General features: G+C 44.1%; 1 protein-coding gene across 3 annotated transcripts; it reads left to right on the top strand.

Annotated features, from left to right (window-relative positions):
• The first annotated feature begins 15384 nt into the window (after positions 1 to 15384).
• On the top strand, positions 15385 to 19403 carry LOC110695832. 3 transcript variants are annotated; one of them, XR_002506214.1, is made up of 5 exons: positions 15385 to 15442; positions 16461 to 16601; positions 16995 to 17075; positions 18261 to 18451; positions 19016 to 19403. XR_002506214.1 is itself a non-coding variant. In XM_021873065.1 (4 exons), exons 2-4 carry the CDS (start codon positions 16519 to 16521, stop codon positions 19223 to 19225), a joined length of 393 nt encoding a protein of 130 aa, XP_021728757.1. In that variant the 5' UTR covers positions 15385 to 15442; positions 16461 to 16518; the 3' UTR covers positions 19226 to 19403. The 3 variants fall into 3 exon arrangements, 2 of the variants coding, with proteins under 2 accessions (XP_021728757.1, XP_021728752.1); XM_021873065.1 differs by lacking the exon at positions 16995 to 17075 and having other exon boundaries at positions 18352 to 18451; XM_021873060.1 differs by lacking the exon at positions 16995 to 17075.
• Positions 19404 to 20566: the final 1163 nt, after the last annotated feature.

Here is a 20566-nt window from a genome sequence, read left to right as displayed (position 1 = left end):
TTTCTTAGAGTTTCCTTTTTAATTCCACTCAAGGTTGTATCAAATCCCAATACCAAGCTTGGTATTTATAGGGAAATGATCCCTTGATTCTCATTCCCCAACCAATGTGGGAGAATGTTTTATTTGTCAATTAATTTATTTCTAAAATAAATCAATAAACAAATGCAATCACAATTCGACAAGTGTCAAGGAGGGAGAGAGTGTTAGGTGAGGACCATAGAGAGGTGGGGGGACCAATGCCTTGCTCTCCAAGGCTTTCCCAAAGCCTTGGTCCCCACTCTCCTCATAAACCGCCTCACCCTAGCATGCTGCCCAGCTGCCAGCTAGCGTGCCAGCTGGCTGTGCCAACTAGCCTAGCATGCTAGCACTAGCCCAACATCATCGCTGATGCTTGCTGGTGCGTGCTGGCGCTGGTGCTGGCTGGTGCGTGCTGGCGCTGGTGCGTGCTGCCGCTGCTGCTAGCACTCCTCGCATCGTCGCTGCTCGCATGGCCCAGCATGCGTGCTGCTAGCGTGCCACGCGTGCTGGCCTCTTACCACGCACCGCACTCCCACACCATGCGCACCTCGCATCTCTATCGCACATAGTGCCTAGCATGCGTGCTGCTAGGAAGCCACGCATTCTTGGCTTGACGTTGTTTGCTAACTTGCCAGCCCCTCGCACACACTCTCGCACTCCTACACGCATCAGCCTCGGCACTGCGCACTATGCACGCACATGCCTCGCCTTGGCACCACGCACCACACATGCGCCAGTGCCTAGCACTAGCTATGCTTGGTGCGTGTGGTCCTGCCATGCACCCAGCATCATGCTAGGGCTGCTATGGCATCAGGCCATCCTAGGGCACGCATGGTGCGCCTAGGGATGCTGCATGGGTTGCGATGGCGCCCAGCCATCCTAGGCCACGCATGGTGCGCCTAGTGATGCGTATAGGCCCTACGATGGGCTGCTGGCTTGCGATGGTGCCTAGCATCATGCTAGGGCTGCGATAGCGCCTAGGCATGATGCTAGGGTTGTGCTGGCGCGCCTGGTGCTAGCGATAGCCAGCCATGGTGCCTAGCATCATGCTAGGGCTGCCATGGCGCGCCTAGTGACTATGATGAGCTAGCCTAGCCTAGCTACGGCTACGCTCATACTTGTCGATTGTGATTTTGCGACGCTCGGTCTCGACGCCCTAGGCTCGGCTTCCGACGTCTGTATTCGTAAAACTCTGTCGACTCATTAAATCCTTTCAGATTAATTCGACGTCTCGGATCGGAGATTCGATTGGGTTCGACCCGAAGGGTTCAGTTAAGATTAAGCTGTAATATCAATTGTACCCTGATATCACTGATCGGAAGCGGCCTCCACCTAGGCATTCCGATCACTTGACCTTATTGAAGAATTACCTCTGTAATAATTTTGAACCCTCTACCGGAATAATACACTTGTTGGAAGGACACCATTCCTTTCAACGTAACACCGCTGGGAGGCATTTACACATATGCATTACCTTAGTCGTGCCCCAGGCGGCTAGCGGCCGTGGTATTCTTTAACCACGCACCCGGAATTTATGATGATGCTTGACAAGCCGTCAAAATGGAGTAGTTGGAAAAGCAAATTTTACTTAGTCTCCTCTCTTTCTCGCTGCCTAAACCATTAGCTCCGGCACTATAATAGGGATCCGACTCTTTTAGGCAAGAAGTGTGCCCTTCCCCGTATCCTGCAGGAGGCATATACACAAAAAAAAGAGGCGGAGCTGTTTGAGAGAACTACCATGCCCCTAGACAAGGGGTCCGAGATTATTGTACCCATGAATTGGGTACCCCATCCGGACTGGCTTAAGGATGAGGCTTTCCTCTCTGCCTGCGGCCTTAGAACCTTTTACAGCAGACGTATGTAGAGAAGTTAAACGATTCTTTTCTGCCGTCTATAATATTCTGAGTTGTATTTGACTTGTTGATTTTCTTTTTGCAGAAAAAGGACTAGAAATGATGCCGCCTGAGAAGACACCGGCCAAGTCTGCTGCCCAGATCCGAAAGGATCAATTAGAAAAGAAAAAGGCCCAACTTGCGGCCAAAGACGATGGGGTAAGCTCCGGCTGCGTCCTTTTTACCGTTTGTATAGTTTTGATTTCCATACAGTTATTAACCGGTTGTGCTCTGTTTCTTTTTCAGGCTGGGAGCAAGAATGTTCGTCGCTCTATCTCAAAAATGCTAAAAAGGCCGTCTGAGGAACCCTCCCAGGCTCCTTCCAAGGCAAGGAAGGTTACGGCTGCTCCCCCCCCCCCCCACTTCAGGAAGGCCGCCTGTATCTGGCAGGCCAACCTCAATAGGCAAGAGCCTGAAGGATCTCTGTCTAATACCGAGCCGGTTGAGCTTGAGACAAGGGAGCCTGAGATGCCCTCGAGCCGGCGTCTTGATGCAGCAACCGACTCCAATGCGGCAGGGGATAGGGTGACCCCTCAGCCTAAAAATGAAGGTATGGCTTTCACCTTTGATCCCCCCTGACCGTCCGAAGCTACTCATTCAGAGGATTCCTCCGATAGCCGTCAGAATATAGGTGCCGCCTATGCTCGTTACTTAACAAATAACTCTATTGGTGTAGATGCCTCTTCCTATTAGCCTGACCTCCAACAACATGCAAAGAGGATGCTGAGGACCCTCACACGATCCGAGAAGGAGGCAATGTCAGGTGTGCACCAGGTAAAAATTGACCGCCTCAATGCCCTGCTTGCTGAGGTAATTTGCCGGTTGGGGTATGGAAGCCAAATTAGCTCCCCACCGGCTGGCATATAGAATGTCTTTTTACCTTTTTGCCGGTTGTACAATATTTGAGAGACTAACTCTTTTCTGGCTGATTTTGCAGGTGATGATGAGGGTAGACGGCCTCAAGATTCCTTTGAGGAAGAAGCAAGAGGAGGTAAGGGAAGCCAATAGGCGGGCAACTGATCTCATAGATGTTACTCAATACAACACACTAATGTATGAAATTAAAACTAAAAGCCGGGAGATAAAACAGGAGGACTTTATCAAGGAGCTCACTACCGCTGTGGAGACAGCCAACAAGAAGGTGGCTGACTTTGAGCTGCAATTGAAGAACCTCCAGTCCGATCTCAAGGCACCGGGTGATGCTGATAAGGAGAACACCCAGCTGAGGGCAGACGTCTCCCAGCCGAAGAACGAGTTGGCCCTGACGTAGACCGACCACAAGGAAGAGCTGGCGGCCGAGCAGGACCGGCTGGTAGCTCAAAACGAGCAAGACTGGGAGGCTCGTATGAAGATGGCCTTGTCCCTCGTCCACCCGGACTACGAATGGGAGTTCTTCGAGCAGAGGTACAAGTATGCCACCGAGGTGTACGATGCTCAGGCTCTCGGCCTTGAAAAGCCGGCTTTTTTCAAGGAATGGGCTGGCATTGCGGGATCAGCGGAATATCAGGAGGAGGAGCAGGCGGAAGAACAAGCGTCGGTTGATGCTAATCAAGCCCAACCTCAGCAAACTCAGGATGCTCTTATATCCGGCTAGGGCCAGACGTCTCCACCTCACCAGCAGTAGTGAACTTTATTTTTATTTCTGGCTTGCGTGCCGAGTATTTTGGATGTATTCTCTCTTCTCCTTGGACATAGTTCTGGCTGACAATTACTTTTTAATAGAATTTGCCGACTGAGTCGGTTTGCCAAAATTTGCCTTTGATATATTTTGCTTCAATTTTTGCAATTTTCTTGCATGCATGCACAAATCTTTTTGCAAAGTACCTTAGCGCATGCGGTTTAACGGATGCATTAGCTTATTCTGCCCCTGGACGGTTGTTTGCTTGGTAATTGCCCCACTCCAAGCAGGCAACCGTCCAATAAAGCATCCGGACGAATAGACAGACGATAATTTTATGTAGGGTGTAGCTGGCCTTGCTTTATTTTATGTAAGGTGGAGCCGGCCATACATATTTTTTATTTATAACCGGCTGTCGTGCCTTTGGGCAAAGACCGGTTATATCTGACCAAGATAACAGTTACCATTTCTGTTGCTTTGAAGCAACGACCGGTTGTATCTAGGTCTCAATTGATTATTCAAACGGCTGTGAGTTATCTTTAACCTAGACAGTCGGTTAAAGCCGCTTGAGTTATGATTTATAGGACAATGTACCACCCAAATGGGAGATGCTCTCTTCGTCGAATTCACCCGAACAGGTGTCCCCGGTTTCCTGCTCATGTTGGAGCAGGCGGTGGTTTGAATTTCATCTGGCCATTGGCCTCAAAATAGCTGCTATGTTTTGGACTTAGCCTATATCTACTCAAGTTAGAGCAGACGTATGCCCAGTTGTGCATTGCACAGATGGGACTTTGTACAAGAAACCATAAAAATAAAGCATCTTTTCATTAATAAACTCTATTTACAAAGATTTACAAGTCTTTAGAAGTAGTACTATTTCAAGTTGTCTACATTCCAAGTTTTGGCTAGCTGCTTGCCGGTTGGAGTTTCCAGGCGGTAGGTGCCGCCTCTAACTTCTTCAAAATCCGGTAGGGGCCTTCCCAATTAAGGGTTAGCTTTCTTTGCTCATTGGCCCTACTGGTTGCCTCCATTTTTCGTAACACAAAGTCCCCCACTTTTAAGGGTCGTTTGTGCAATATCCTGTTGTAGGCTCTTGTCATTCTCAGACAGTAAATCTCATGACGCAAGGCGGCATTGCCCCTGTGCTCCGGGTGTGAATCCAATTCTAGCCGCATGGCCTCTCAATTAGCCTCTTCATCATAGAGCATGATTCGAAGTGTTAGCTCATAATGTTCAATAGGCAGGATAGCTTCAGTGTCATAGGTCATGAGGAACGGGGTTTCACTGGTTGCCTCTTTTTTAGTTGTTCTGATGGCACATAGGGCATGAGGCAACTCATCTGCCCATAGACCGCCAACCCTTTCAATTTTCTTTTTAATGTCGTCTGAGATGAGCTTGTTGAAGGCTTCAACTTGGCCGTTTCCTTACGGACGACCGACTCATGCAAAACAATGTGAGGTCCCTTGATATCCCAAACAGCTCTTGAGGGTAGGCGTCTCAATTTTAGGGACATTGTCAAAGACCATAGACATAGGTACCCCAAATCGAGTGATAATGTTACTCCAAATGAGGGAGATGACATCCTTTCACTACAAAAACTAGGCCGATTCCGACAGAATCTTTCCGACAAACTTAAATTCCGTCGGAAATTTTGAATTTTTCGACGGAATTTGGGTCTGTTAGAAAATTCCCTCGGAAATATTCCGACGGACTTTTTTTCCCTCGGAATTTTCAGCTTCCGATGGAATATTCCCTCGGGAATTTTTCCGATGGAATTTATCTCCCTCGAAAGTTTCCGAAGGAAATAATAGCCTTTCCGACGGAATTATTGCTTTTTTTAAAAAAAAATTATAAAACACCAAACCCTAAAAAAATCGGAACAGCCCCCTCCCCCTCATTTCTCAAATCTCTCTCTTCTCATCTTCTCTCTCTCCGCCTCTCTTCTTCTCTTTCTCTCTCCTCTCCTCTTTCCTTTTTTTTTCTCCGCCTCCCTAGATCTTTCTCTCTCCTCTCCTCTTTATTCTTCCTCCCTTAACTCACGTTATAACTCTTTGTTCTTCCTCCCTAACCGTATCCCTCTTTGTTCTTCCTATTTATATAACTCGCGTGGCTACTTCGCTTTTCTCATTGGTGAATTTCCACATTTCCTCGTGGCTGAAATCATAACTTTGCAACTTTGGCAGAGAACTCCGATAAAGAAGCCTTTTTTGATGGTTAAAACCCACCCACCACTCTAGATTTAGGGTTTTCATGGTCGAATTTGCCCTGGTAAACCCAATTTCGAGGTTTTGTGCGGTGAAATCAAGGTATGTATCTTTTTTTATTTTTTTGATTTTGTAGTTTAATCAGATTTTTGTAGAATATATATGGTTGTGGTGGGTGGTGGCTGCTGGAGTTCGAAGTTGGGGGTTGGGTTGGGATTTTAATTGTTTTTCTTTAATTTTCTTTTGATAGTTTTTGGGCTGTGATAATTTGTTTCGTCGGCGGTGGCGGCGGTTTTAGGTGGGTGGTGGGGTGGTTTGCTTAGGATGGGTGGTTCGGCCGAATTTGTTAGGGTTAGGGTTGTAGATCTAGGTTCGTTTAGGTGGGGTTCATTTAGGTGGTAGATCTGGATTGGGTGGATTTGGGTTGGGTGGGGAATCTGGTGGTGGGTTAGGTTTTAGTGGTGGTCGTGGTGGGTTAGGGGGTGGCTAATGGGGTTACGGTGGTGGGGTGGGTTGGGGTTACGTTGGTACGTTCTGGTGGGTGGGGGTGGTAGGTTAGGGGGTGGCGGTGGGGTGGGGCTTTTATTTTATTTTTTTTATTGAGTTTTCCGACTATCCGTTGGAAACCTCTCCAACTCCGACTGTATTTTAGTTAAAGTTAAAAAAAGCGCCGACATAAATAAATCTGTCGGAAATTTCGTCAGAAACTAGCCTTCCGACGGAAATTCCGTCATAAAAAGTCGAATTTCCTACAAAGGGTTTTGCGACAGACTGATTCCAACGAAATTCTGTCAGAAGACCATTTTCCAACGGAATTTCCGATGTTTCCAATGGATTTTTCCGTCGAAATCAAGCTATTTCTTGTAGTGTTTGTCTTTATGCCCTTGACCGCATCTGCGTCTACCCATTTGGTGAAGCAATCAACGGCCACTATGATGTATCTCCGTCCGCCAGTAGCTGGTGTATATGGACCTAGGATGTCCATGCCCCATTTAGTGAATAGCACTGGGCTGTAGATAGCCGTTAAATCAGTAGCCGGACGATGGATAAGTTTGCCGAATTTTTGACATTTATCACACTTCTTCACCATTTCCATGGCATCTGCCTGAAGAGTGGGCCAAAAGTAGCCTTACCGCCTGACCCTTTTTGCTAGAGTTCTGCCGCCTATATGTGATGCACAAAAGCCCGAGTGCAGATCCTTTAGAACCTCTTTCCCTCTTTCCAGGGGTAACGCATTTAAGGAGCGGCTGGAGGTAACCATTCTTTAAGAGCTTTCCCTTATGAATTTCAAAGATTGTGGCACGTTTTTTCATTGCAGCTGCTTCTGAGTGAGCATCCGGCAGAGTGCCGTTTGCGAGATAAGCCCGGATGCCATCCATCCAAGTCGAGCTTTGGTCAAGAACTCCAATGGGATCATCTTCAGTGCTTCTCTTTTCCATGACTTCCCAAAAGACTAACCTAGGCATATCGTAGAAGGCAGATGATGCCAATTAAGAGAGCGCATCTACTTGATTGTTTTCTGACCTGGGAACTTGACTTAGATGAAATTTTTCAAGTATCTCAGTCTCGTCTTTGACTGCCTGAAGATATTTGATCATAGCAGGATGGGTGGCCTCGTAGTCACCATGGTATTGGCTAATGATCAACTGAGAATCAGAGCAGGCGTCAACCTTTCTTGCTCTTGTCGCCTTACACATGCGGAAACCGGCTCATTATTCGAGGCTTAAAACTTGAACCGTAGTCCATATTCATATTTTTCCCCTTCCGGAGACTAGCATATTGTTCCTGCACCACAGCCGTTCATTGTAGAGCTCCCGTCTACATACATTTTTCAAACCTGATCAAGATTTTCCAGCTAAGCTGAACTTGTCATTTTGACAATGAAGTCGGCAAATGCCTGACCCTTCACTTCCTTTCTAGGTTCGAAAGTGATTTCAAGGCTTTGCATTTCAATACCCCACTTGAGCATCCTACCGGATGACTCCAAAGTTGTCATTGGCCGCTTGAGGGGTTGATCTGTGTAGACCACCACCGGATGAGCCAAGAAGTAGGATTTCAACTTCTTGATTTCTATGAAAAGGGCAAGGCCAAATTTTTCAACCAAGGGGTACCGCAACTCAGCATTTCGAAGAACATGGCTAATGAAACAGACCGGGAGCTGAATGTCATCTCCCTCAACTAGGAGAACGGCACTGAGGGCATGATCTAAGACGACCAAGTACGTGTAAAGAACCTCCCCTACTAGGGGGCTAACCAGCCTCGGCAACGTGTGCAAGTGCTCTTTCAATTTCTGAAATGCCGCCTTAGCGTTTTCCCCCCATTCGAATCTAGTCATCTTCTTGATTGTTTGGAAGAAATAGAGGCACTTGTCACCTAACCGATTGAGGAATCTCCCCTATGCCATAAGGCAACCGGTTAATTTTTGAACCTCTTTGACTTTGAGGGGTGACTTCATGTCAATTACCGCCTACACCTTTTCTAGATTGGCCTTTATCCCCCTTTGATCAATAAAAAAACCGAGAAACTTCCCAGACTCAACACCAAAGACACACTTTTTTGGATTAAGCATGACCTTATGCTACCTGAGGGTGGTGAATTTTCTTGGAGGTCAGCGAGGTGATCCGTCAATAGTTTAGATTTGACTATTAGGTCATCAATATACGCCTCTACATTCCTCCCAATTGGATTAAAGAAGACTGTATTAATCATTCCTTGGAAGGTAGCAGGCGCATTCTTCAGCCCAAACGACATTACCGTATAACAGAATAACCTTTGATCAGTGACGAATGTCGTCTTCTCTTGATCTTTTTTCCATAAGGGTATATGATGGAAGCCTGAGTAGGCGTCCATGAAGCTCGTCAAGGCATGACCGGCTGAGAGTCGACCAAACTCTCGATCTTTGGAAGTGGATAGCTATCCTTCGGACATGCCTTGTTCAGATCTGTGTAATCAACACACATGCGCCAGGTACCATTCGGCTTTTTCACAAGAACAATCCGGGTAGTGACATTGCCTTGTTCTGAACTGTGTAATCAACACACATGCGCCAGGTCTAATCCGGGTAGTGACATTACCGAATGAACCCAACATCCATCAGCTTCTTGACCTCGGCATCAGCCGCCTGAGATCTCTCCTCGTCGTGATTTCTCTGTTTTTTGCCTAGCCGGCTTCTTTTTTAGATCCACGGCGAGTTTGTGGACAGCAAGATTCGGACTGACGCCTGGCATCTCTTCCACTTCAAAGGCAAAGACGTCTTTGAATTCTTTTAGTAGTTGGTGCAAGTCGGCACCCAACTTTGCAAAAACAGCCATCCCAACCTTAACAGTTCGCTCCGGACGTGCATCGTCCAAAGCGATGTCAATATGCTCACCACCCGGCTGGGGACGGAGATCATCTGACCGTTCCCCGATTAGTGATTGCTATTACTTTTCTTTCTTGACGGCCGCCAACTGGTCTATGTTCCTCTTTTTGCCAACTGCATTAGGAGCAGGCGCGGCTTCCTTGAAGTCATCAAGGTTAATGGGTACCTCGCCTTGGCCGGCTGCAGCCATAATAGGCTTGACGTCTGAGAAATAACACTCCCTTGCCGTCTTCTGATCCCCATTCAGGGAACCCACTAACCCATCATCCGGCTCAAATTTCTGCAGCATGAGGGATGGGATGACGACTGACTTAGACTCGTTGAGGGTTGGACGGCCAAAAATCAGATTGTAGGCGGTCAATTCTTCAACCACCAAGAATTTGACGACCATGTGGCGTCCTTCCCCCTTTTCTCCTAGCTGGATGGGTAGGTCAATCCTCCCCACTGGATGCAGTACTCCACCCCCAAAACCGACTAAGGGGTGAGAGACTTTGTGTATGCTGCTAGGCTTGTACTTGAGCTTTGCCAAGCACCTGTAGTTGATAAGGTCAGAGGAGCTCCCGGTATCAATAAGGATCCAACCCACTCGTTGATTGGCGACCTTGCATTCAATGACTATGGGGTCATCATGTGGTCGCCTGACCTTGCTGCGGTCCTTCTCAGAGATGATGTCTTTCGATGCCTAGTCCTCATCCACGAAGTTGACGTCTAACTTTCTGATATTGTCCTTGGTGCCCGGATGGTAGGACCCTCCTCCAACAAAACTGCCTGCTATAGTATAGTCTGCTCTTCATTAGTGTCAGAGCTAATATCAAGCTGGTCTGACTTTTTAGACGGCTGTCCACTGTTTGTTTTGAGGGTCACCTAGACTTCAGTACCCCTTTGCCAACAAGACGGTTCAACAAACGCTTGAGCCTATAGCAGTCATTGGTGTCATGGCCTATATCCTCATGGAAGTGACAGTATTTGTCCTTGTCCAACCTTTTGACGGGACTTTTCGTTGCAGCCGACTTCTCAATAGTCACCCGGTATTTGATCTCCGTGAGGATGGAGTTACAATCCTTGTTGAACTCGTACTTGAGGACGTACGGTTTCAACTCTTTCTTCTTCTTCTGGGATGGCTGACAAGAATTGTCCGCCACCCAGACTTCTTTTCTTTTCTTGCTCTCTTCTTTTTTATCAAGTTGAGCAGACGAAATCTCTTTTTTGTCGGACTTTTTAGGGTCCGACGGCTGCTTGATGGCACAAAGCTTAGTCGCCTATATATAGGCTTCAACCTCTATCAAAGCCTCTTAGATGGTGGCAACACTCTTCAAATTGAACCGCCTGACGTAGGACCTTAGCCCTTCTCTATCTCCCTGCTAAATAGCTCCCAAATCGAGACTTCTCTTTTAGGCGGGGATGTTCATAGAGAAGTTGGATGCAAACAGGTATAAAGCGTCTTAAAGTTGTTGATGCAACCGGCTGACAAATTGCCAAACCATCGTTGGGCTATGCCCTTCAATGTCGCCGGGAAGCATCAGCACCAAGCGGCATCATCCAACCCCTCTAAATACATGAGGTTGGTGTACGCCATTAGGTGGTCTTCCGGGTTTGTTGTACCTTGGCCGGCTATGCCGCCTCGGTTATCTCCTTGGAGAACGCCGACGGCTGTTCCCCAAGTTTTAGCAGCCGGAGCTGCCAATCCATTGGCTGGACATTCTGTGCCGCCTAACCCCCAAAGAGGATCTGCTGCATGTAGGGTGATCCATATGGCATGTATGGCTGTTGGGGCACATACAGATCCGGATGGATAATCTGAGGGCCAGTACGGGCGGACATGCCGTGTGACTGACTCTCTCGGAGTTCGTCTCTTGTAACAGGGGCAACACCCTCCACTGCCTGGGGTTATCTAGCCGGCTTGACGGTTGGGCTGCTAAGACCAGCTTTGTCTTTGCCTCGTTCCCTTATTTCCTTGCAACGGGTGCGTCTTGTTTTGAGTGACCCGTCTGGGCCACATAGGTGTCGACATCAAAGTCGTCACCACTGTCTTAGTCTGTATAGACCTCTACTCTGGCCAAAGGCCGTTTGTCATTAGCAGGCGGTACTGACTGTTGCGAAGCCATCTTAGAAGTACTCTCCCCACAGACGGCGCTAAATGTTTTGGGGTTTTTGGAGTCCCTTGGGAGAGTTACAATTCCAAGAATGGATGTTGACCGTCTGTACCTGCAAAACCACTGAAACTCCGGTTGGGTGGAGTTCCGCCTCCGACGATCAAGTTAGAACGTGTACGGACAGAGTTAAAAGTGCGGAATGTAAAGAGTTTCCCTCGGATTCCGAGAGAGAATATCAGCAATTAATATTGCTCCAATTTGTGAATATTTCTGAATGTGCAATAAATGGGGATCTCTCCCTATTTATAGGGTTTGAGGATCAGCTCCCCTTTCATGACTTGGACTGCCAAGTGTCATCGGAGGATAGGTTCTTTCAGAACCTCTCTGAGGGTGACACGTGTCAGCATGCAATTGGTCCACGTGGACTAGGGTATTTTTACCCTAAACAACAGTTGTTTCAGTTGATCAAATGAGTCTAGGATAAAAAAGACTATCAACAGTTCTAAAAACAAGCGGTAATCTGTAATATCTGGGTCAAAAACCGACTGTTGTTGCTTAAGGGCAACACAATCTGCTAAATTTGAGGATATAAGCTAAGCCCAAAACTTAGTAGCTAAACATACGAAGCAACTACATGCGACCGTTAGCCGTCTGATTCTTCTATACACTTAAAATCAAGCGACAAAGACTAAATAACCCAAAGGGCTAAGTCACAGTCGGTTGGTCTGGGTAACCTAAAAATGAACCTAAATATTACGAACAAAACTGCTTGTCTTATTGACACCAGTCGGTATTAGGCCACTATTCCTGCTTAGGTTAACGAAACCAAGAATAATAAAAGCTACCGCATGTAATATAACAAGTAGTCGCTATCTTAGTTAGATTTACCGTTTGATGCTTGCTATTGTCCAAGAATAATAAAAACTTAGCAATTAAGCGTGTTCCTGTTAGAACTATAATGAGGCTGAAGGCCGGATAAGGCGGAACGTATATCCACGTGTGCAATGGCCGACTGTTTGCCTGGTTTGGGGTAATCACCATAGTGATTGATTGACTTAGAATTCAGTCAAACTCTTTAAAGTATCAAAAATTTCCAAGGCAATCAATTTACCTTTGAAAACTAGGCGCACAGCCGCCCAGGGGATAATGAAAAAAGCATTCATACAAAAAGCAAGTTATACTTAGCAAAAATTTATGGAATGCAAAAATTCAAAGCAAGTATGAATTGGTGAAACCGGCTAAATGGCCGGATGATTCATAAAAATAGTCGGCCTTATGACCGACAAAAAGAGTTACCGGTACAACCAGGAGTATTTTTAAACTTGACCCCTCGGTCGGTAAAGATATATTGAAACATACGGCACGCAGGCCGAAGAAATAAGTACATGGCCATCCGGTCGCAGAAAGAAACTATCCAAGGCTTAAGCATCAGGAGGAGGCTTTTCTGTATCAGCAACCACATCCTTCTCTTCCCTAGTCAGCTCTTGTTTCTTTTCAACATCATCCTGCTCCTCCTGACCGTTCCCCTCGGCCGAATCAGACGACTTCTCCACCTCTTCTTCCTCTTCCTCTTGAACTTGATTAAGGAGTTTATCATTGTACTTTTGAGAGGAGGCGGCGAATTGATTCTTCTAACCGTCATAGCAAGCATCTGGGAATAGAGCCTCCCAAGTCATCTTCATGATGGCATCACACTCGTCCATCATCTGTGCAACCAGGGCTGCCTTCTCTTCCTCAGCCCTTGAATTATACTTCTTGGCAAGTTGGACCTCCTGGTTTTGCACCATAGCCTTGAGTTTTTCCACCCAGATGCGGACGCCGGCTGCTTCTGTTGGGTTTCGTAGCGTCCAACGCTACGCGGAAGAGAAACCCGCCCAAGAACGCCTCAATAAATAAAGCGATAAAGCATGCATAAACATAATTAAACAATAATTAAGAAAAGGGATAAAGAAGTAAGACCCTTGATGCGTGCTTCGCTCGTAAACCAAGCGCTTACTTCGAAGCTTAGAGCTTCACAAGCGTGACGACCTCCAATGGCTCGTACCCACGACCCGACCCGAACGATCTTCGCCTCGAGGGTCAGTCGAGACTTGACCAAGTATAAAGCTAGATTTTTACGAACTTAAAGGTTTTCTCAATAATAAGAGATGCCTTTTTGAGTTCTACTCAAGTTGATTTCCAAATGCCCAATCATGGGGTATTTATAAGGAAATGCAACTTGCACTTCCCATTCATGATCAATGTGGGATAGTTGCATTTTCTACTCATTTATTTAATTCCAAAATAAATTATAAAACAATACAATCACAAATCAACAAGTGGCATGAGGAGAGGAGAGGTTAGGTGAGGACCATAACCATGGGGGGACCATTGCCTTGCTCCCCAAGGCATGTCTGTAAGCGTTGGTCCCTACTCTCCTTAAAAAGGCATCAAGTAAGGGGTGAGCTGGCTGCCAGCCTTGCTGGCCAGCTAGCACAGCCAGCCCTGCACAGCTAGCATGCTCAGCACGCACCAGCCAGCATCCCTAGAACATGCGTGCTGCTAGCGGGCAACGCATGCTGCTGGCTGCTGCGCGCTGGGCAAGCCCTCGCTGCTTGCTGCTTGCTTCTTGCTGCTGCCATGCGAAGGCACGCACGTAAGCACCTAGCAACGCGAGGCATGCTGTGCTAGCGATGCACGCACACATGCCAGCTCCTAGTGCTAGCGATCGTGTGCTGTGCGCCTAGCTGTGAGAGGCCTTGTGATAGCACCTAGGCAAGCAAGCTCGCATGCTGCGGTGGTGCTGTGCCATGCGAAGGCACGTACACAAGCATGCATGGTGCTGTGATGGTGCTGCCATGCGAGGCACACACACACGCAATCACCTAGTGCTAGCGATGGTGCGCCTAGCACACATGGTGCGTCTAGGCTTGCGCCTAGACATGCAAAGTGCATGCTAGCTCGAGCTAGCCTAGCGTCCACATGGATAAGCCATTGTGATGCTACGACTACGCGTGAACTTGTTCCTTGTTGATTTTGTGACGCTCGGTCTCGACGCCCTAGGCTCGATATCCGACGTCTGTGTTCCTAATACTCTAGTGACTCATCAAATCCTTCGGTTTGATTCGTCGATTCGGATCGGCAGTTCGTTTGGGTTCGACCCGAAGGGTTCAGTTAAGACAAAGATGTAATATTAATTGTTCACTAATATTACAGATTAGAAGCGGCCTCCAACCTGGCATTCCGATCCCTTGATCTCACTGAAGAATAAGCTTCCTGATAATTCTGAAACCTCTATCAGAATAACACACTTGTTGGAAGGACACCATTCCTTTCAATCTCCCACTTGTCCTTCCGGACAAGTGTGCATACAGTGTATAGCCTATTTCCTATGTCGCTTAATGTCTATTCATGAACTATAAGGTAAGAATCTTCGTCATCCTTATTACGCCCAGAAGTGTTTCTCGATCTCCGAGTTCGACTGTCAATAAGCAAATGATTTCTAAAATCCATTTGAGCACGGCCATGCATTTTCACAGTCTCGCTCTTCGAGCGGCCTTGTAAACAACAAAGACATATTCCCTATTGTTAATATGGGGACATTCTCAGTCTTGTATTGTAAGCCTCTCTTACTAAGAGGACCTAACACTAGTAGAAAAAATGAAATAGACACCCCCCCTTTAGCACCGATTCTTGAAAACCGGTGCCAAAAGAAATGGGCGGGATTGAAAAATTCAGTGTTGGCACCGGCTCCAACTAAAACCGGTGCCAATCATTTAATTAGCATCGGTTTCAAACTGGTGCCAACTTATATATAAAAAAAAAATAAAAAAAAAATATGTATGGCATAGAGTTGGCACCGGTTCGCCTTAAACCGGTGCCAAGTATTTTAATTAGCACCGGTTTAAACCGGTGCCATTTTTTTTTAAAAAAAAACCGGGTCTTCGTTTTCATTTCCTCGATCTTTCCTCCTGCTATCTCATCTGATCTGCCTCTCTCTCTCTTCCATTGAAGCGTACTCGAATTTCTCCATTGAAGGGGCTTCTGAGCTTTCTCTAAGCACTTTCCTCAAACTCCTTTTCTCTCCTTCGATATTCTTCTCCATAACTGCCACTTTCCCTTTCCTTTCTTCTCTCTTTCGATCTCCTTCTCCTCTCTTTCTACAACATTGGAGGTTAGGGTTTCTGGGTTCGTCTATTTTGAATCAAATCGATGTGTTTGCGTCTTCAACAACAACAAATTCGAATCAATTTCCAACCAAAAATCAGAAATTCGAGGTTAGGGTTTCTTGGTTATTTAGCTTTGCGTTATATTTTGGTCTTTTGGTCCAATTATTCATTTTGAGTTTTTTTGGTGTTTTTTATTGTTTGAGTTATTTCAGTTGAAAACCCTAGTGATTTTGGTGTTGTTTGTGTGTTTGGTTGTTTTATTGGATCTGCTCAGATCTTTGTCGTGATTGAGTTTTTTAGTTGATCTGGACTTTGCTTGATGTGCTTTATTATAGATTTGATTTGAAATTTTGTATAATTGAGTCGATATAATTGAGTGAAGTTGAGTTTGGTTGATTCACTTGAAATATGCGATTTTTAGGGCTGCTAATTATGCTTGGTTATGATTTTGATTAGTAGTTAAGTTGAGTTGGTGGAATTTATTGGAATTTGCGAATTGGAAGTAGTGTAGTTTAAGTGATACTGAATTATGATCTGTAAATTCAGTGAAATTAGGACGAATTCTACCTTTGTTTGAGGTGAAACTGAAATGAGTTGGTGCAATTCATATGAACTTAAGTTGATACCTTTGATTCTTAATTTTGTAAAACTAAGAAATTTTGTTGGATTTTATAAGTTTGGAGTGAAGCTGAGTTTTTATGCTATTTACTGGGATTTGCAGCTTCCAACTGACTCTTTCTTATCCTCATCTTTCTGTCATTTATTTGAAGTCATGTGCTCAGGGTTTCGAATTGTTTCTACATGTGATCAGGGAATATATTACTGCTTCGAGAATGAAAAACAGAGGTAGCAGGTGAAAAGAGGAAACTATTAGAATGAGATTAATTATTAGAACTTATAAAAAAAATTCTTTTAGTACTCGTAATAAGAATGCTTTGAATTGCCAGTACATTTTGGATTTTGTCTTTCGGGATCTTAAGGATCAATGTAATCACGGTATGATAACATAAGATCATGTTTATAGAATAGTTGATTACATAGCTATGTTACTTAACTAAAAGTTTTGCGTTGGTAAGACTTGTTTAATTCTCGATTTTGATGTTCTGTCTTTTCTGTATGATATAAGATTGCAGGAATATATTCTGAAAACATCAGAATTTTGAAGACGGAATCGTCAAGTGAATATGCTCTATCTCCTGAAGTACTTTCTGAAGCGGTATCACATGATGTTGCTTCTGGTCTCAAACCTCTTTTCTTATGTGCTACTGTAAGAATAACAATCCTTATTACTCTGATACAGTGATACCCCTTATCTATCCTGATTTTGTTTGTTGTTTTAGTGAGATGTGGGGATTCCACTTCTAGTTTCAGCTCTTTTCTAAGTGATTGAGTCCAACTATAATCTAGAACTGCTTAAACAACTATAATCTCTATAATATTTGCACAGATGTTAATTTTAAGACCAGTAAAAGTAAAATATTGTAAGCTCAATATATCCAGGGCGGTGTGAAATCTAGGCCAGAATAATAAGGAGTACTCCCTAAAATCTATATCAGGGTTTGCATCAAAACCGTAACCATATGAGTAGCATTATAAATTTTCACCAGATTAATAAAGAAAAATGTTTAATGTTTGTATCACTACTGGTGGACATTGACAGAGGTGGAAGTGGCAGACAAACTTCTTGAGTTTCGTTCCAAGCATGATGGTTTTGTGGATACAAGTTTTGATACTATAAGTGGTACTATTCAATTGCTCTTTTGACTATTGAATTATATCCTTTTAAATAGCTTTTAACCAACTCTGTTGAGTATATTTTTATAATAAGTCATTGCGAAGAACCTCAAATACATGAGTGATATATTTTTAATTCTTGTGAATTTTGCTGCTATATTTTAAGCATTTTGATTTTTTTTTAGGTGAGAAATAAAGTAATTTCTGGAAACACAGAAAAAAGGAGTGGTAGTAGACACAATACTATTCTATCATAACATGCACAATCTAAAGTTACACAGTGGCTCAAGCTAGTAATTCATTAGAGATTGATGTAAAAGTGGTAATTCTTCTAAGAATATTATTGTGTCTATGATCATCCTAACATACCAGGCAACATGGCAAAGTAGTCAAGCAGAAGCTTAAATGACCTTGTAGGATTTCATCCTTTTGGCTTAAATAATTTCGTCCTACTGGCTTTAAATAATTCACTTCTAGTGACAAGAAGGGTATTTGACCAACTTTCAAACCTGGTTTAGAAACATGATTTTGCAGCTTCCTGTTGTACGTGTATGACTGTTTCTTTTTGTTGATTTACTGGAAATGATATTTATAAAGTGCTTCATGTAAGGGTTGCCCTAGCTTCTTTCTCTTTATGTTTTGTAGTCTAGATTGTACTTCATTACTTTTTGGACCAATTGTGTTTTTTATGCTTCCTTTCTTTGGATTGTGGACTCAGGCTCCTCTCTCCCCAACCTTTAACCCAAAGAAAAAAAAAAAAAAAAACTCTGTTCTGTGTTTATTTGCATTTTGTATGTATGTAGGCTGCTAGGTTACCATTTGGATAAGATTTTAAAATTATTATTCGTACAATCTGTTTAATTGCTGGTGTTGATATGTTACTTTATCCATTTCTACCATTTATGCATCCACTTGGTCTTAAGGAAGTTTGTTTTTGTAAAATAAAACATTCTCTTGAATTCTGATACTTTGGCTCCCTGAAAATTTCATCTAGCATACTTCACTCTATGTTTCTTGTAAGTTTAATAAAAATTTGTAGGAACAAGCATTATTTCATCAAATGTTTTGTTAACTATTATCATGGTGTAGCGTTAATAAATGCTACCTTTTTTCTCAATCTCATGTTCTTTCAACTGTCCTGCTAATGAAAATGTTCTTTCCACTTATCAAATGCATGGAAAATGGCTTTCAGGTTCTGGTCCGAATGGTGCAATAATTCATTACAAACCAGAACCAGATAGTTGCAGCATTGTGGATCCTGAAAAACTCTTCTTGCTTGACAGTGGAGCACAATATATAGATGGGACAACAGACATAACGAGGACGGTTCATTTTGGTGAAACTACTTCTCGAGAAAAAGAGTGTTTCACTCGTGTTTTACAGGTGCTAATTACGACTTCCAAATCCATTAATCTTTTATGAGAAATTAACACATGTGTACTTGCTCTAGATATTTGTTATTTGTTATGCTTATTTGCTGGCCATTGCCTAGGCCCCTCGCACCAAAAAAAAAAATGGATATATGTATTAAATATTCATTTACGATAAGATAAATGCAGGCTCTTGACTAAAGCAATGTGACATATGAAACTCGTTCGCTCTTGCCTGATTGTAAAGGTCACCAGATTTTTGGAATGGAAGAATAATATACTACCAGATTTTATGCATTATTGATTCTTTTGCCCCTGTATCTGGCTTGTCTTGGCATTGCTCTCTCTCATTTTAGTATAAACATTGTTTACATTCTTTCTATATGCTTATTTCTTAATAGACTCTCCTATCAGGATCTTTTAAGGATTATGCAGCCTTCTCGAACTAGGCGTTCTGATGTTATTACAAGCGTGATTAAAACTCTTTTTGCCCATTTTATGATTAAAAAGATCTACTTGAATCTTTTTAAGGACCGTCTAGCCTTCTCTAATTAGTTCCTTTTGCCTGAATTAACAGCACAGCACATCAGAGCGCCACCAGCACAGCACCACAGAAGCTCACCAGTACCGCAACACAGAGGACCACGCAGCAGAACCCAGCAAACACAGCAGCCTGACTAGCAAGCAACACAGCACTACAGCAGAGCAGCAAACACCCAGCACTACAACAGAGCAGAACAGAAACACAGCAGCTCAAGCACTCAAACCAGTCACCCAGTCAGCCTGAACATAACAAAGACACGGCCACAGAAGCAAACAGATGCCTAGCCAGCATGAACAAGCAGAGGCACAGCAGCGCAGCTAAATGGAAACAGCAGAGCAGTTTGGTTATTTAATTTTTTTTAGACGAAAATTATAATATTACAGCCTTTTTTAATGAAAATATGTAACTTTATTTTTTTTATTTTTCTGGGGTATATTTGGCACCGGTTTGGACCAGACCTGGTGCCAAAAGTTTTTTATAATTTTTTTTTTGAGACTTTTGGCACCGGTTCAAAGCAAGAACCGGTGCCTAAAGTGGGGTTTTTTGAACCGGTCCCTAAAGTGGGATTTGGCATCCCTCAAATACCCAACGGTTCAAAACCGGTGCCAAAGGGGGGCTTTGAACCGGTACCTTTTTATCTTTTTCGTCTAGTGAACTCCTCTGTGGAATGGAGTATCCGAAAGGAGAAATCGAACCTTGTCAGACATGGTTCGATCAATGATGGGTCTTAGTGAACTTCCTATCTCTTCTAGGGACATGCGCTACTAACTGCGGCACTAACACTGAACCGTGCTACGTCAAAAGCTGTCGAAAAGACTCCATATGAATAATGGACTAAGAAACCTCCAAGGTTGTCTTTCCTTAAGATTTGGGATTGCGAAGCATATGTCAAGCGATTAATTTCTAACAAGCTTCACCCGAAATCAGACAAGTGTTTCTTTGAGGGCTACCTAAAAGAAACCAAGGGGTACCATAACAAATCCGAGAACAAAGTCTTTGTTGCTCGAGATGGTGTCTTTTTGGAGAAGGAAAACCTTTCCAAAATGACAAGTGGGAGGAAAATCGAACTGGACGAAGTTCGAGAGGACGAGCAACAATGTCAACCTGATAAAATTGACAATCAAAATGCTTTATAAGAAGTTGATAAGATTGGTCAGAATCAAACAGACAATGTAAATGCTCAACTTAGTACCCTTCGTAGGTCGCAACGGCCAAGATCTCAACCAGACAAATACCTTAGTATTGTCTTAACCGAAGATCGGGACATCCTAGTCATGGATGGAGATGAGCCAGCGACAAACAAACAAGCTATGACGAACCCTAACTCTGCTAAATGGCAAGAGGCCATGAAATCTAAGATGGACTCCATGTTTGAAAATCAAGTCTGGGACTTGGTAAATTTGCCCGAAGGTTAAACACCCATCGGTTGCAAATGGATTTTCAAATTGAAAACAGTCAAAGATGGAAATGTATCAATATACAAAGCTAGACTGGTGGCAAAAGGTTACAGGAAAATCCACGGGATTGATTATGATGAAACCTTTTCGCCAGTCGCAATGCTTAAGTCCGGTTGGATCATCTTAG

Source organism: Chenopodium quinoa, unplaced genomic scaffold (genome assembly GCF_001683475.1).
Source record: "Chenopodium quinoa cultivar QQ74 unplaced genomic scaffold, ASM168347v1, whole genome shotgun sequence".
Classification (NCBI taxonomy): Eukaryota; Viridiplantae; Streptophyta; class Magnoliopsida; order Caryophyllales; family Amaranthaceae; genus Chenopodium; species Chenopodium quinoa.
This window is presented reverse-complemented; position numbering and strand designations above follow the sequence as displayed.